This window comes from Acipenser ruthenus, chromosome 22 (genome assembly GCF_902713425.1).
Source record: "Acipenser ruthenus chromosome 22, fAciRut3.2 maternal haplotype, whole genome shotgun sequence".
NCBI classification, from domain to species: Eukaryota; Metazoa; Chordata; class Actinopteri; order Acipenseriformes; family Acipenseridae; genus Acipenser; species Acipenser ruthenus.
In genome coordinates, this window is record NC_081210.1 from 18,913,263 (window position 1) to 18,930,614 (window position 17,352).

The following is a 17,352-nucleotide window of genomic DNA, read 5'->3' on the forward strand; positions in this document are numbered from 1 at the left end:
CTACCCATTACTGTAGTACACATTTAACAGATGAACTATATGCAGATATATGGTGCCATACACAAGAGCACTATTTATTATAATTTTAAACAAATAAACAAAAAAAGGTTCTGACTAGTTGGTCCTGTCATACTTTTTTGGCTAAAGGCTCCCTGTGATATTAGGCATCCAGACTAAGGACCCCCACCCAGTGAAAATGTACCACAGTGCCATGAAGATTCAGGGTGTCAAATTATTAAGACTATCATCCCCAAGGTTGTACCAAAGGATTATGGCAGTCAAATGTCCTGTTAATGTAATGTTAATACAACATCCCTTGTCCAACGGGAGGGACAAATATGAAAACTTAGTTAACCCAGCTCCCGTACTTCAAAAGCTCAAATCTATCATGAAGCTGCATCAATAACAATATATAACAACTCTGGTAAAGTAAAGCAGTGTATTGAATACAGACTAGCTAGATCAATAAAAAACGTGATTCAGTTATGCAGTGCTTTGTAAGATTTACAGAAACATTACCAACATATTTGAAGCCTAGTTACTTTTTTTGAGGTGCAGGCAGGGGTCTGAGAGAGAGAGAGAGAGAGAGAGAGAGAGAGAGAGAGAGAGAGGAGAGAGAGAGAGAGAGAGAGAGAGAGAGAGAGAGAGAGAGAGAGAGAGAGAGAGAGAGAGAGAGAGAGAGAGAGAGAGAGAGAGAGAGAGAGAGAGAGAGAGAGAGAGAGAGAGAGAGAGGGTGGGGGCATGTAAACAGAACATGTCAAAATTCCTCCTGGGGCTTAAAGCCTTCTGTTTCAACCTCTCCACAGAAAAGTGAACATTTGTAAAAGCGATCAAAATAACATGCTCATGTATTATTTGCATTTGCATTGAATTATATTATAGTGAATCAGGTTTAAGCACTTTGCAAGTGTCTACGTGTGTAAAGGGAAATACGCGGGTTTCTGCCGCCAAACCCAAAGTGCATTGAGATCCAGCGGGAGTGTTCTACTACCATTACCATTGGCTCATCGAAATACAACTGGGCGGGGATGTCTCTATAACTGTGAGAAGAAAATTTGGAGGAGTTTTAAAATCTGACAGAGTAAGTAACAACATTGAATGGGTATTTTAATTCTGCCAAAACTGTTTACTTTCAGGGTCGCTTTCAAGTATCAACTTTTTGATAGAAGGATCTGTGCTTAATGAAACAATACCTTTATTTTGGACGTTTATTTCGTGGGTTTGTTAAATAATCATTTTTTTGTTAAACAATCTTTAACAACTATTAAGCGAGAACTTTTCAATAGTCATTTTTAAAAGTTTTTAAGTTTTTTTCCCCTTATTTTTAGTTTTTTAAAGGCTGTTTCATTATACTGTAACGGATCGTTTACAATTTTTTCCTATTTTAACTTGATCTTATAATGCAGATCTCTCTCGGCTTTATTACAATAAGACATTTGCCTCAATGCATATTCTTAATAGAACTATTGTATAATAAATCATAAACTATAAATATATATATATATATATATATATATTGCAAACATATTTTGATTCGTTGCAACTCGATATATTATTAATAAATACGTACATATTTTATTTAGTTTGTATTTATTTTGCTATTTTTATTTTACAATGTATACTCTTTAAGTTCATTTTGTGCGCCATGGCAGTGTATGCCCTGACCGGGTTCTCCCTTGTCAGTTTGATAAGTTTTGGTTACGTGTCTTGGGACTGGATGAAGCCTACCCTGATGGAAAATGAACCTGCTGAAGACTACTCGGACAAAGCGTCGGACTTCGCCCCAAAACCGCCACCCCATATTATCTTCATTTTGACCGATGACCAGGGCTTTCACGATATCGGATACCACGGGTCAGAAATTCAGACTCCGACATTGGATAAGCTTGCAGCAGAGGGAGTGAAACTTGAGAATTACTACATCCAGCCCATATGTACCCCATCCAGGAGTCAACTCATCACAGGCAGGTAAGAGTTAAACGTCTTTACACAATTTGCCGTAGCGCTCACCTATGTATAGGTCATTAGCGTGATCTCTTTATTGCATTCCACTTTGTTATTTTGAAAACCATAACGTTACACTCCTGATAAAAAAAATCACGAAATAGGGATTGGACAAAAAAAAAGAAACACTGCCAGAGCACAGTCAATGGGGCTTCAGAACCAGGAAAGGCTCTGATTTATAGCAAGAAAAAAAATAACAAAAAACAACAAAAAAAACCCTGTACTCCAGATTCCCAATGGCCCATAATCGTCATCACCACAATGAAGCCTCCATATCTGCTGTCTTGCCTATTGTGACTGGAAATGAGTTGCAGCAGGGAGATGCAGCTTTTATATTTGACATAATAAATAAATCAGTCACACAAAGAACAGAGGGTTTAAATGATTACCTGTCTTGCATATGTTTTTGCCCAATCCCTGTACATTGGTCACTGCCTAATAACACCAACTGACTGTATTCATAAGAAAATTATATTAAGGTATGTTGAGATACATAAGACAAACTTTTTATGTAACACAGAATAAGGTAATCTAAGGGCTTATGCACGTTTTTGTAACTTCTTCATCTGGATACTGGACTTGTTCTCCTTGTGGCAGTTGAGTTAATAATACTGACATCAGCATAACACACATACTTACCTCATTAGTTGAACAGAGATGTGCCTCATTGAACCACATGATTTGCACTTTCCACCCAGGCCTTGACTTTCCATTCTATTGAATCGGCAGAGATGCCAATTCGTTACAAATTTAAGGAAACTTTGTACAGGAGCAAAGTATTTGTGAATATTCCCTTAGCGTCTGCTTGAGTTAATTTAACACACAGCCTGTGTTGTACTTCAACAGAAACGGCTTTGGTTTGCATAGTATGAAGAATGGGCACAGATCCAAGGTCTCTTGGGTCAATCTGTACATTCAAAGCTATGTGTCATGCAGGTCAAGCCCTACACATACGCAGCTCAATGCAGACCGTCCTACATTTTTCAAATTAGTCACACAGATTAATATAGGTAAGCATTTATTCCAAGCCTAAACATACAAAAACGGGACTTTCAGATTGAAGGAATATGAAATAATCCATGCCAAGTATTTATTGCCTGCCTTTTAAAAAAGTACTTTAGCTGGCAGCAGAAGAAAACAGCTTAGTCACCCCTACTATGATGAATTGCATGCCAACTTAGGCGAAAACAAAAACACTTGAACACAGTTAATTCCCTGGCACAAGAACAAAAGGTGATGAAACTTAAGATAAGCACGGTGACGTAACATTGTTATTCCCAGGGACGATGTGGTGCAAAGAGAGCCCCAATTGAGCAGTACTGTACATCAGGATGTGCAAGTCTATACTTCACATGCTGTTGGATTGGCAGGTCACATTAAAGCATAGGTGATATTCAATGTGGTTTGAGGATTATCATGTAACTGCTTTAGAGATGGGGAATGCACTGCTAAACCAGGCTAGAAACCTACCCACTAAGACTACTGCTTTAAACATGAGGAATGGACTGTTAAACCAGGCTAGAAACTTACCCACTGAGACTGAAAAGGAGCAACAGGGTCAAAAATTGAGCTTAGGCCTACAGACTATAGAGCCACATTACAGTTGACTAATCTTCTTTTCCTTCCTAACCTCTTTAAGAACTGCAGACAGGCTGTCAAAGATGAGTAGGGGATGTTTAATTACCCAGCGTACACTTGGGCATGTTTATAGAAAACACATGATAGGTTTGCTGTGTGTGGAGAGTGTATACAGGATCTAAATAAGTATACCTTAAATATGGACCTTATTGAGTTTTTAACATTTTCAAGTTGATAGTGTATTTTCTCCTGCACATTCTCAATAACGACAGAACACTTACAAAGAGACAACAAAAAGACAATGATGTCTACTCAATTGAGCTACATGCTGCTCGGTCTAAATCATAATAAAGGGCTAATGGTTATACAGTACAACTCAAATATCCATCAGGACATGCTGGTATCTTTAGTTTATTTCTGTCTGTAAAAATGTTAGTCTAAATATTGAAATAAATCAATCTAAATAAAAATGACACAAAAATCTGATAAAAACATATTTTAATCTGTTTATATACTGTAGAACCTGTTGTGGTTTAAACGTTTAGACTCCTTTGTCATTGACATTCTGAGGGAAATTAGAAGTGTAGTTGCTGCTAATCGATTCCAATTGGGCCATGACTTATAATGTATTTCAGGACAACAGTCTATACAGTAAGAGCTTTATTTCTGTGCAAATATGTTCTGGCTTGGTGTGGACAAGCTACATTGAAAAAATATACTTCCACATGAGCTTTACTGTCCCTGTTAAACTACCGATATATCAGAATAACAAGTGCTTTCCTTGGCAAGCTATTTAATGAAATCTCTAATCACCTTAATGAAGGGGAGAGATGAAAGAAACTTCATCCTACGACACATTTCCTTATTGTTAAATCAAATATTGCATGTGGGTTTAAGAGCAGGTGGTACACAGCGTGACAGAGTAATGAAGACAGGATGGCAGGATACAGTATGCAGGAAAAAGAGGAGGGGGTTGTAAAAAAAAATCAAAAGTTGGGAATGTATTTTTTCATGCGATGAGGAATAAATGCATGTGAAAGGCGATGGGCTGACAGGATTAGTGAGTGAAGATGAATGTTTGTTCCTCTCGCAGGAGCTGTAAAACAGACACGCTAACATGGAAATGAAGGGCTTGGTTCGGCTGGGTCCTGCACTGTAAGGGCAGGCAGACACGGCACATGAAGTGAACGCATCCTCCAAACCCCAAAGCAGGGTGCTCAGATTACCAGCAGCATCCATTAAGTTTACTGAGATGTTTAAGATGAGCTATTCATCAATTCATATTTTTTGACAAGTTAAATGATTACTTTATCATTCGTTATTACTTTGTACTAAGTTTTAGGCTATTGAGAAGCTTTTTTTGTTGCTAATAGTCAGATAATACCCACTGCTTTCTTTTTCTAGTTAATAATTGCACGCCCCCTCTATATTAAACCCTGTGTTAAATAAGATTGCAAACGTTCAGCTGTTTGACATCAACTTCTCAGAACAAATGTACTAGTGCACAACAAAAAATATAAAATACACACAAACTCGACACAGCCGTCTGTAAATCCACCTCCGGTTTCTGCTGCCCATGATAACTCACTCATGATAGCGTGCTTGTTATGTCAGCAGAAACCCTCACTGGAATTTTAGCCTTTTTGTTATTACACTTTCTTGTTCTGGAATGGCAAGAGGTTCATGTGGATATAAGATAAAACTAAGTTTGTTCAAAGTGTTAAGGAGCGAACTCGTTTAAATTTAGCCACATTTAAATTGAACTACTTTGAGCACAGTTTTGCTTAGCAGTGTTTGCTTTTGTGTTTATTTACTTATTTTTACATTTTCACCAAAGCCACTTATAGCTTTCCTTAAGTCTGACCATTACTTAACTATTTCTGTTATAGAACTACTTAAATAGGGGGTGATATTTTAAGTAAAGTATGCAGACTTTAAATATTCATCTATTCTCTAGGAATGTATTTCAAATATAATAATGGGTTGGATACAGTATATAATCATCACACAATGAAATGGATCGCTCCAAAACCAATGAATTCTCTCGACAGCAGGAACAGAGGACGCCCAGTCATCATGTACCTATGTGTGAGCACCTAGATTATAAGGATATATACTTTAGCAGTTCTAGTTCTGTGGTAACATTGACTATATAATAACGTAAATTAAATAAACATGTTTCACTGATGATTGGTACTTGAGAATAAGCTTTGAAACAAACCTTTTCTTCACAAAATGAAATTGAGTAGAGTGATGTGAGCCAATGAGGGGTGTAATGAAAGTCCAACAGAGGGTTGATGAGAAGACAGAGTACTTCAACATGTGTTATTGATACCAGCTATTGATAAGGGCAAAACATCCTGGAAATGATCTTGGAAAGACATTGTGTACAAACACCAAACAATGCTTTTAAACACTGCACCCATTCTGTGGGGGTAATTCAACTTGATTTGCAACAGCTGCCATATCTGTGAGTCTGTATTCTTCCTGTTCAGTTTTTAACAAATGAGTATTCACAAGTGCATGTGCACAAGGTCTCATTGACCTAATAAACAAAACTGTTACACATGTCGACACTGCGATCCAACCACAAGCAGACAGATATGCTTGGACACAAAACCCAGTTTAATCCCCACACCTCTCCCTCCAAAACCAGGGGACTTGATGTTGTAATCACAACTACTTCCACCTGTCAGCTTGGATAGTTGTTCTCATTATTTATGGGATCTTTGATTCCCATAAAACTGAATAAGTACAAAACAAACAGGGCCCAGTTTACAGTTCTTTCCACCAAATGCAGTTTGCACCATTTTACAAACCAAGTAAACAATTCAAAAGTTGAATTCAGGGACTCAAAAGTGTAGTAGTAGGATGTTATTAGTTATTTTACATTACATGCTTGATTTTAATTTTAAAAACATCTTACACTTTGGCGTAAAGATGTTGGAAAATCTGTCCCAGTGTTAAAGTTTGCGCTCTTGTCTTAAAGCTTTGGAGTAAAGACGTTGGTAAATCTGTCCCACAGTGTTAAAGTTTGTGCTCTTGTCTTAAAGCTGAATTTAGTTTTTTAGACTGTACAATATTTACTCCCGGATCGCATACAGTATATAGTGGAGGGCTTTAATTTGTTATGGACTTTCAATATCACAGATTCTGGAGAGCATCAGAATGTAGGTATTTTAGATATCATTTGAGAACCACTCATCACCTTGTGATAACCACATTTCTTGAAGATTGTGTCACATGGAAACCTATAATGTTATTAAAGGATATTTCTTGTAAGTGCTCCACTGAACTGAATCCAACTGCATTTGTATATATTTTATAAAGTATATCCAGAAAAGCTTTCAAGGTCACTGATTTTTACTTGTATTTACTGTATGTTTTACTTATATTTAACTGACACAGTGCATTGTCTGATTTCTTATGGGCTGTGCCAAGGCAGATTTAATCCACCACAGCTGCAAAGCCTGCAAACAGGAAGCAGCTAATCAATACAATCTGGCTTTTGCTGAAGTCTTGAAACTATAACATGGTGACAAAGGGGGTCTGTTGGAATAGTGGGGTGGGGGTATGGAATTCTAAATCATTTTCAAGTCAATAGCTACTCGGATGAGAAAAAAGAAGGGCTTTCTCTGTTCAGACTGAGGCCTACAGTGGTTGCAATATGGGGTTTTAAGCAATTATTTTACTGCATGGGTAACAGCTGAAGGTTGTAAAGATACACTGTCTTGTCTACTGGCCAGTATAAACTAGAACATCCTGCAATTAAAGCATGAGTCACTTTTGGGATGGGGTGTTCCTAAAACTCAGACTTCCTTCACGAAAAAGTGTAGTCGATGTCTGGCCGATGGGATGGCGAAATGAAAATGGATACTGATACTGTGAAACTTTAATCTTTTAGAATGGTGTATTGGATTAGCTTATAATTGCAAATAGTAAGTGCTTATGCAAATTTAAAACAATTTAAAAAATGTTGCATACAAATCTTTATTTTTCACAGCAGCACTAAAGTCAATGAAGCCATGTTCCAAATCACAGTTCCTCTATCAATCTTAAATAAGCTCTTTATTGCAAAGGCTGGAAGTATAAAAATAATATTTACGAATTTAATGAAGCACTGTAATCACACATACCAATATTGTTCAATGAATGTAAATACAGACGTGCTCAAATTTGTTGGTACCCTTACAGCTCATTGAAATAATGCTTTATTCCTCCTGAAAAGTGATGAAATTAAAAGCTATTTTATCATGTATACTTGCATGCCTTTGGTATGTCATAGAATAAAGCAAAGAAGCTGTGAAAAGAGATGAATTATTGCTTATTCTACAAAGATATTCTAAAATGGCCTGGACACATTTGTTGGTACCCCTTAGAAAAGATAATAAATTATTGGATTATAGTGATATTTCAAACTAATTAGTTTCTTTAATTAGTATCACACATGTCTCAAATCTTGTAATCAGTCATTCAGCCTATTTAAATGGAGAAAAGTAGTCACTGTGCTGTTTGGTATCATTGTGTGCACCACACTGAACATGGACCAGAGAAAGCAAAGGAGAGAGTTGTCTGAGGAGATCAGAAAGAAAATAATAGACAAGCATGGTAAAGGTAAAGGCTACAAGACCATCTCCAAGCAGCTTGATGTTCCTGTGACAACAGTTGCAAATATTATTAAGAAGTTTAAGGTCCATGGAACTGTAGCCAACCTCCCTGGGCGCAGCCGCAAGAGGAAAATCGACCCCAGATTGAACAGAAGGATAGTGCGAATGGTAGAAAAAGAACCAAGGATAACTGCCAAAGAGATACAAGCTGAACTCCAAGGTGAAGGTATATCAGTTTCTGATCACACCACCCGTCGCTTTTTGAGCGAAAGTGGGCTCCATGGAAGAAGACCCAGGAGTACTCCACTTTTGACAGAAAAACATAAAAAAGCCAGACTGGAATTTGCTAAAATGCATATTGACAAGCCACAATCCTTCTGGGAGAATGTCCTTTGGACAGATGAGTCAAAACTGGAGCTTTTTGGCAAGTCACATCAGCTCTATGTTCACAGACGAAAAAATGAAGCTTTCAAAGAAAAGAACACCATACCTACAGTGAAACATGGAGGAGGCTCGGTTATGTTTTGGGGCTGCTTTGCTGCGCCTGGCACAGGGTGCCTTGAATCTATGCAGGGCACAATGAAATCTCAAGACTATCAAGGCATTCTGGAGCGAAACGTACTGCCCCGTGTCAGAAAGCTCTGTCTCAGTCACAGGTCATGGGTCCTCCAACAGGATAATGACCCAAAACACACAGCTAAAAGCACCCAAGAATGGATAAGAACAAAACATTGGACTATTCTGAAGTGGCCTTATATGAGTCCTGATCTGAATCCTATCGAACATCTATGGAAAGAGCTGAAACTTGCAGTCTGGAGAAGGCACCCATCAAACCTGAGACAGCTGGAGCAGTTTGCTCAGGAAGAGTGGGCCAAACTACCTGTTAACAGGTGCAGAAGTCTCATTGAGAGCTACAGAAAACATTTGATTGCAGTGATTGCCTCTAAAGGTTGTGCAACAAAATATTAGGTTAAGGGTCCCATCATTTTTGTCCATGCCATTTTCATTTGTTTTATTATTTACAATATTATGTTGAATAAAAAATCAAAAGCAAAGTCTGATTTCTATTAAATATGGAATAAACAATGGTGGATGCCAATTACTTTTGTCAGTTTCAAGTTATTTCAGAGAAAATTGTGCATTCTTCGTTTTTTGTGGAGGGGTACCAACAAATTTGAGCACGTCTGTATATCTAAATACTTCATTAACAAACGGTGCTATGGCAATAAAGAGTAGCTTTTTAGGTAATCACTAAGGCTATCATTTTCTTAAAGGGATGTCATTTGCTCCTGATTTGCTAACAGCTCCTGACTCCCACTTTTTCTTCACGAATTCCGTCAGTGCCCAGCTCAAACTCCCTTCAAAATCACAACATGAAGGGGACAGTGCAATCCAGCTCAAAACGTAAAGCACTTTGCCCTTACTTTTAAGCTTTACCGCGTTTCCTCAAAATCAGGCCTCAAGTGTATTGACGGCATTTTAAAAGAATGAAGTCCTCTTCTTCACTGTACAGTAGACTGTTTTATCTGAGTTTCCAGGTATGTGATAAAGCTTGACCCTTGACAGTATCAAAATCAACCCAGGTGGCATACAGTGTCATTCTACGGTTGTATTGAAGGCTATTTGTTTTTAAGTTAGGCAATGCTTACTTCAACCATCCTCCTGCAGTTAGATATGAAAAGTTTCATCCATAACTAATACATGCTAAATAGGTAAGTAAATGGAGAGAGATTTCCTTTAAATAGATAGGTAGAGGCTACTGAGATAGTGAAAGTCAAATGCAGGGATAAGGGGGAGAAGTGTGTGCAATGACCAATTATTGGATATCGTTGACTTTTAATTAAGGAATCTAGTTTTAATCAGAAGTAATTTTTATTGATTTAAGAAAAAATGTCTCTAGGTTCCCTTAAGGATTTCTTGTTATGCATGTCGCTCATCTTGTTGCCTTCAGATACTAATTATTTTGTTCTTTTAAGGTATCAAATCCACACCGGGCTGCAGCACTCCATCATCCGGCCTCGACAGCCTAACTGCTTGCCCTTCAACCATGTCACTCTACCCCAGAAGCTGCAAGAGGCTGGCTATTCCACCCACATGGTGGGCAAGTGGCACCTGGGCTTCTACAAGAAGGAGTGTTTGCCCACACGGCGAGGGTTCGACTCCTTCTTTGGCTCGCTGACGGGTAGTGTGGACTACTACACCTATGACTCTTGTGATGGGCCTGGTCAGTGTGGCTATGACCTGCATGAGGGTGAGGGTGTGGCGTGGGGGCAAAGTGGCAAGTACTCCACTCAGTTCTACACCCAGCGAGTCAACAAGATCCTGGCCACCCACGACCCTCGCCAGCCCATCTTCGTCTACCTGTCCTTCCAGGCTGTGCACACCCCGCTGCAGTCACCCAAGGAATACATCTACAAGTACAGGGGAATGGGCAATGTGGCCAGACGCAAGTACGCCGCCATGGTCTCTTGCATGGATGAAGCAGTGAAGAATGTAACTTATGCCCTACGCATGTATGGCTACTACAAAAACAGTGTTATTGTCTTCTCTACCGATAACGGTGGACAGCCTTTTTCGGGAGGCAGCAATTGGCCTCTTAGGGGGCGCAAAGGTACCTACTGGGAAGGTGGGATAAGAGGCCTTGGGTTTGTGCATAGCCCACTCATCAAACGCAAGAGGCGGGTTAGCAAGGCCTTGATCCATATCACGGATTGGTACCCAACCCTGGTGGGGCTTGCAGGGGGTAATATGTCAGAATCTGAGGGCTTGGATGGGTACAATTTGTGGCCGACCATCAGCGAGGGTAAAGAGTCACCACGCAAGGAGATCCTCCATAACATTGATCCCCTCTACAACCATGCAAAATACGGCTCCTGGGAGGAAGGCCATCGGATCTGGAACACTGCTGTCCAAGCTTCAATCAGGGTTGGGGATTGGAAGCTGCTGACTGGGGACCCTGGATACAGCGACTGGATCCCACCCCAGACCCAAGCCAACTTCCCAGGGAGCTGGTGGAACCTGGAGAGGCGCACGGACATCCAGAAGTCGGTCTGGCTTTTCAACATCACCGGAGACCCCTACGAACGCTATGACCTCTCGGAACAGAAAAGGGAAGTGGTGAAGGAGCTGCTGGCTCGGCTAGCCCACTACAACCACACCGCCATCCCAGTCCGCTACCCTGCTGAGGACCCTCGTGCCTCCCCGGAACTGAACGGGGGGGCCTGGGGGCCATGGGCTGGGGAGGAGGAAGAGGACAACTGGGACGAGGCTTTACCGAAAAAGAGCAAAACCAAAAAGAAGAAATGCAAGTTGTGCAAACTGAGGTCCTTCTTCAGAAAACTGAACACTAGAATAATGTCAAACAGAATATAGAGACTATGCAGATGTGGGTACTTTATCACGATAGCCCATTAATTTATTTTGATTCCATTAGCACTGCAGTATAACACCACTCACTTAATAGAACCCTAAGAGTACAATACAAGACATTCTTCTGTAGCATGTTTTATAAGGCACTTTACAAATTGAACAAAGCAAAAAACCTTGACAAAATAGTAAAATCTTAAACTTAAAAGATGTGAACAGTGCTTGCATAACAACAGTAACCAGTCAGTGAATTTACCATTTTATTCTGAGTACAGTTCTATTCGGGCTAATAGTACCTTCTCAAAAGCACTTGAATGTGTCACTAACTCTTCAGTAGGGTACTTTTGATCACTTTAGAAATCACAGACAATGTTTTCTGGTGTCGTGTAGTAAGCCTATATCACCTGTTTATTAAACACTTTATTGTTACATTTACTGCTGTGTAAAGCTTAAAGCTGCAATACCTCTTCAACCACCTAAATGTCAGTATTTATACTTTTTTTTTTTTTTTTTTTTAGGGTAATTCAAAACCTTGACACAAATTCCTTTAAGATTATTAAGTAGCATGAAGAATGTAAGTGTTATCAATTTATCAAGTTTAGAATTCCTTTCTGGAAATTTCTTTTTTTACTGTTTTTTCAGCAGTAGTACCAAATACATTAAAAATGTTTGCACAAAAATGATATAGGTTCTTGGTAAACCTTGGAAACTTGCAGGTTTTCAGAAATTCAATCACAAGTTTGATCAGACACTACTTTTTGTACAGCATTTGGACATACAGTATAAAACAAATGCAAGGAATAAGAAATATAACTTTTTTTTTTAAATCGTGGTGCATGTGTGGTTTAGTGGTGTCTAAAGGGCCAATGGCACTTGCTACAGGACCACTGCAGTACATTTCATGCAAGCTTCCCCCCACATCTCAGTGAATGCACCTCAGTCATGACCGGACCCCCCTCTGGCAGTTAGTCTTGTGCACTGTAAACACTGATCCCCCTCTGCCAGTCTTGGCATTGCAAACAGGAAATAGTAAAGGAGCCGCCCTGCCTTTTGGAATCAGATAAGTCCCTGGCCATTCCAAACACACCCTAGTAAAGTGCTGCAGAATATCAAGTGCTGTAGAAAAAACAGTGTTCTTGCAATAGCTTTTCAAGTACTAATTATTTAACATTATTTTCAGATCATTAAAGTTCCAGATTACTTAGCCACAGATTAGGAAACTTCACCCTTGTTGGGTACCATTTCCGATCAACCTGTTCTGTTATTTGTGTGGTTTATTTTTGGGTGGTCGTTTTGCAAGCTTGCTAACTGATCCAAAGCTATACCTGCAATACTACCTAGCAGAATGTAAATTTGTATATATCCTTTGCAGCGACCTGCCAGTTAAGTTCTTTATAATATATAATGAACAGTGTCCTAATGTAATCTAGTATTGTATCATCTGGCACAACACCTATAAGTCACACATCTGGAGATCCGCTCATCCAATTTCAGGCCATGCATGGAAATTTACTTCAGACATTGTGAATGTAGGCATTTTTACCTTTACCATGGTATACTGGGGTGAAATCTCTTAAGGGTAGTACAGACAGGTCAAATTGAGCCAAGCCAGGCTAGATTGTGTGCTCTGACATGTCCCACAATGTATGTACTTAAGTTCTTCTTTGAAATCATGCCATGGATATTTCCGTGGAGGTCTCCCATCAAAGTACAGACCTGAACCTTGTCTGGTTGAGAGCTGATGAGGTCACACTCTTCTAAGGTGGTCTGACTGTTGGCATGGACTGTGTACAGGGTTAGCCTGTCTGCAGCTCACTTTGATATGTAGCGTCTTTGCAGATTCCAAGGTATGTAGAAGTGCTGCCACCATTCTCTCTTATCCTTGTGTCCATTTGTTTTTCCAACCAAATAGCTACTGGACAGACTTGCCAGACTTTAACGAAACGTGAAACCCAAAGAAAATTGTAGTCAACCGGTTTCCACCCGTTCAAGAATTCACAGTGTAGTTCCTGGATATACTCCAGTGACTGTTTTGCATGCAGAGGAATATAAACAGGGATTTAGAGAGTTTCTGTTTTCTCTGACTTTTGGGAAGAAACTTCAAAGTGGTACCCGGACGTGCTGTGGCTAAAGAGATGCAGAGATACAGCAAATCAGATACAGAAAAGGGTCTGTTTAGATACAGATTTGCAGCTTCCACTGGGAGACTTGCCTTTTTAGAAGCAAAATACATTTAAATGAACAGATCTGCACTTTGTCTGCAGTCAAAACATTTATATTTGGGTGACTTATTTCACTGTATTTTGTATGTAGCAATGTTAATAATTTCCCACTTGTTGTCATTGCAATATACTCATTTCCCCTGGGGGAAAAGTCAAGATGGATTAATACAGAGTGGCAGTATTTAGACCAGCCACTGTTTAGAAATAGACCTCAGCTTGTTCTATTACTGTATGTTCTGTATAAGCAACTTTGTTAGACAGAAGAAGGTCATTCAGGTATGTAAGCCTTAGTTCCATATTTCAGGAACCAATTTAAATGAGCTTTCATTTGCTTCTGTTAGCAACAGAGAGAGATCAAACAGATTTGAATTGGTGTAGCTCCAGTAAAGATTTTTGGCATGGCCCAATAAGCATGTGTGAAAGTGATGTACTTCTAAAAATCTGTCGACCATTACCAGAAATAAGCAAACACAACATATCAGACATATTTGGTTTCACATCAATGTGTTGATTACCATTATATACAGCATCAGTAAAACAGTATGCAGTAAACAGCCCAATAATGCTCCTGCAACCCACAGACTGAGAAGAGATTCCTATTAATCCTGCATTCCTGTGCGAGAGCATATATTTGTATTGCCTCTAATTTGATCCCATCTGAAAAATGACAAAGCTAATTGGACTCAGTTAAACTCACTGTCTACAAACCCATAAGATCTTGAATGTGCTCTTGTGAACACTTGAGGAGTTGGCTACTATCTTGTGCTTTCTGAGTTCATTTCAATATTTGACTTGCTCTTCAAGACATTTCTAGGTTGTGTTATTGAGACCCCTAAGGTGTTCTCAGGATTTGCAGTTACACCTTGTTTTTTTAACGTATTCCCACTTTTCTTTGGGAGTTTAATAATTACCACAGCAAGGGATTTAGAAATTGAAAGCTGGTCATGTATTGACTGTAGAAAGGGCTGTGCGTGTTCTGTTAACATTTGCAACAGCTCCTTGCGATCCTAGGAGGCCATTTTAATCTGTTTTCTTCTAGTTTTTTTAAAACATTACAAAACAGTATGGTTACCAGGTAAGATTAGAGGCACAGAGTGAGTACTTTTAGTATAATATACTGTGCATATATTTTATAGCCTAGATGTGGAGTTTTTCCACAAATCTAATGTGAATGACTAAATTTGAAATATTTCATTTGTTCCAACAGTGGCCAAGTTTAGCCACTTAAACAAGGCATTGACCAGGTCTGCAGAATACTTTTGTAGGAAATACAACACTTATAAAGTGAACATTCCACATGCGATCAGTTATATTGGGAGTATGAGTATGCACCATTGGCTACGTGATATATGCCAGTAGTGTTCATAATAGTAAAAGTGCTTTTTTTTCAGTCTGAGCATAAATTCTCCCAAAAGTAGGTTTGAAAGACGGAACTTCATGTTTTCATGCTTACAATTGTAAGTCGCCCTGGATAAGGGCGTCTGCTAAGAAATAAATAATAATAATAATAATAATAATGTCCACCCATGCACGATAATTACCGTTGCTTAGTATGCATATTGCCAAAGTTACATGTAAACTTGAAATTCTAGAGGAATACCATTTAAACACAATATTCAGAATACATATTTATATATGCGTCTTACTGCAGTATGTGTAATACTTAGTGTGTGAGAGGAAGGTATTTTTTAAGAAGGGAATGTCCTGTGCAAAGAAACGTTCTGTTTGTGAGTCTGCAGTGTCTCTTGGTTTATTGGTGCTCTACTTAAGTCAAACCCTTATTATTTGAAATCCATTAAATGTATTTAAGCTTCAGAAAGATAAAATGAGCATGTAGCTTTATTAAACAGTGAATAGGAGCTGAATGCTGGGATTGTACTGTGTGTTTTTATAGGAGCATATGTTTTATTCATGTAATCCTTATTTATCTTAACTATAACCATGTATGTACTGTACATATTGTATGTAAAATGTGAAATGTTTAGAAAGAAACTACTGACTGTGAACATTTACAGATGTTTTGTTTTTTTATTATTATTTTTTATAAAATGAAATAAAAAAAAAAAAGTTGAAACGTGTAATAAACCTCAGTCACATAGAACTCTTAAGAAGAGGGCTTTACCATCTAAGGCCCACCTTGTGCAGTTAAATGCCACAAATAAATACCTACATGCTGTGTTTTCATTGCTTCAGGAAGTTATTATTTTTATTGGTGTCATTAAATCCAATTCACTAACATTAACAACGGCTGGTGTTATGTAAATGTTTCAGTCATACTGGAACTGAGGCAAGTAATTACAATTTAAAACTAGTACTGCTGACAAACTCCATTTTTCTATGGATGTTTCCTTATTTTATTAATTAATTACATTATTTAATGATGCGCTTCACACTAGTTACTCTGCAAAGCCAGCAAGGACAAATTCCTTTTCAGTTTTCACGAAGCACTAAAGACACACACACATACAAAAAATAAAAAAATAAAAAAAAATAACACAGATGTGTCCTGATGGTGATTCATGCTTTTACGCTGCTATGGAAACAGTGGAATTTGACTTTAGCCAGCAGCTTGATGATCTCCACGGAGTACAAACATTTGCACTGTCATATAGTGAACACACAAAAAAGCAGACTGCTGACTTTATAGCATATGGTCTATGAGATGTGTTGTCTTCATGTAAAATCCAACAAAATAATCAGTGTGGGGATTCATTTGCTACAGCAAACATTTTGATCGGATTCCAAAAACAATCCATACCTTTTATTCTAAGAATTCCACTGCCTTAATTGAATGTGGAAACCTGCCTGGAATATTTCATTAAAAGGGCTGCTTTCTTACAATTTGGGCATTAATTTAATTAAATCTTTCATGACAACTTGGGTGAGATAAAATATGGAAGAAGCTTTCTACATATGTGCAATTACACATGATAATGACAGCTATACGTATTCACACAGGGTTGACATAAATGTGTGTGTAACTGGAGGGCACTGCAACTGAGTGGGGTGAAATTGATAAGAGCTGCTATTGAGGAAGGGAATGCGTGGGCATGTGTTCATTACATTTATTGGCTCTGCATAATTCCAGCTTTAACATTGTGCTATGTTCTAGCGTGTTCTTATAGACGCTTGTTAGCTCTTTGGCATGAAGGCTGTACATTGCGTAAGAGACTGAAACACCTTTTCATTTCACACCCTAAAGATAGCAGTGGCCCCATTTCTCTATTGAGAATAAAGTTAGTTCACACATTTGCAAACAACTGTCAGATCTGTCCTCTTGCCCAATATGACTCAAACTGAGTAGGGGGATGCACCTTTTAGATACAACAGAACCTAGCTGCTTAGTAGAGTAACCAGTCACGTTTTGTCTGGTAACACCAAAATGTCTGCTACACATAGATGCTGTTCTGGCTGCCCAGTGTGGCAGTGTGATGGGTGGTGTTTCTCTGTTATATCCAATCCCTAAGTTAATATGTACAGCTGTCTCTGTCTCTTATAGTGTCTTCCTGGGAGAACTCTGGGTGGGCAAGAGGACAGCCAAGTGACGCTGTCCACAAGGGACACGGTCAGCTGTA

At 38.8% G+C, this 17,352-nt stretch overlaps 1 protein-coding gene across 2 annotated transcripts; it reads left to right on the forward strand.

Moving 5' to 3' along the window:
• Positions 1–868: 868 nt before the first annotated feature.
• On the forward strand, positions 869–12,376 carry LOC117431316 (arylsulfatase I-like). Of its 2 annotated transcripts, XM_058996072.1 has the most exons (3): positions 869–1,081; positions 1,684–1,968; positions 10,166–12,376. In XM_058996072.1, the coding sequence occupies exons 2-3, from the start codon at positions 1,718–1,720 to the stop codon at positions 11,559–11,561; spliced, it is 1,647 nt and encodes a 548-aa protein (XP_058852055.1). In that variant the 5' UTR covers positions 869–1,081; positions 1,684–1,717; the 3' UTR covers positions 11,562–12,376. The 2 variants fall into 2 exon arrangements, with proteins under 2 accessions (XP_058852055.1, XP_033908015.3); XM_034052124.3 differs by lacking the exon at positions 869–1,081 and having other exon boundaries at positions 1,088–1,968.
• Positions 12,377–17,352: the final 4,976 nt, after the last annotated feature.

Excerpts from the sequence above, each read along its gene's own strand:
- LOC117431316 (XM_034052124.3), top strand. The coding sequence starts at position 1,646 with ATGGCAGTGTATGCCCTGACCGGGTTCTCCCTTGTCAGTTTGATAAGT. Across the intron at positions 1,969-10,165 it reads AGTCAACTCATCACAGGCAG|GTATCAAATCCACACCGGGC; the intron begins GTAAGAGTTAAA and ends TGTTCTTTTAAG.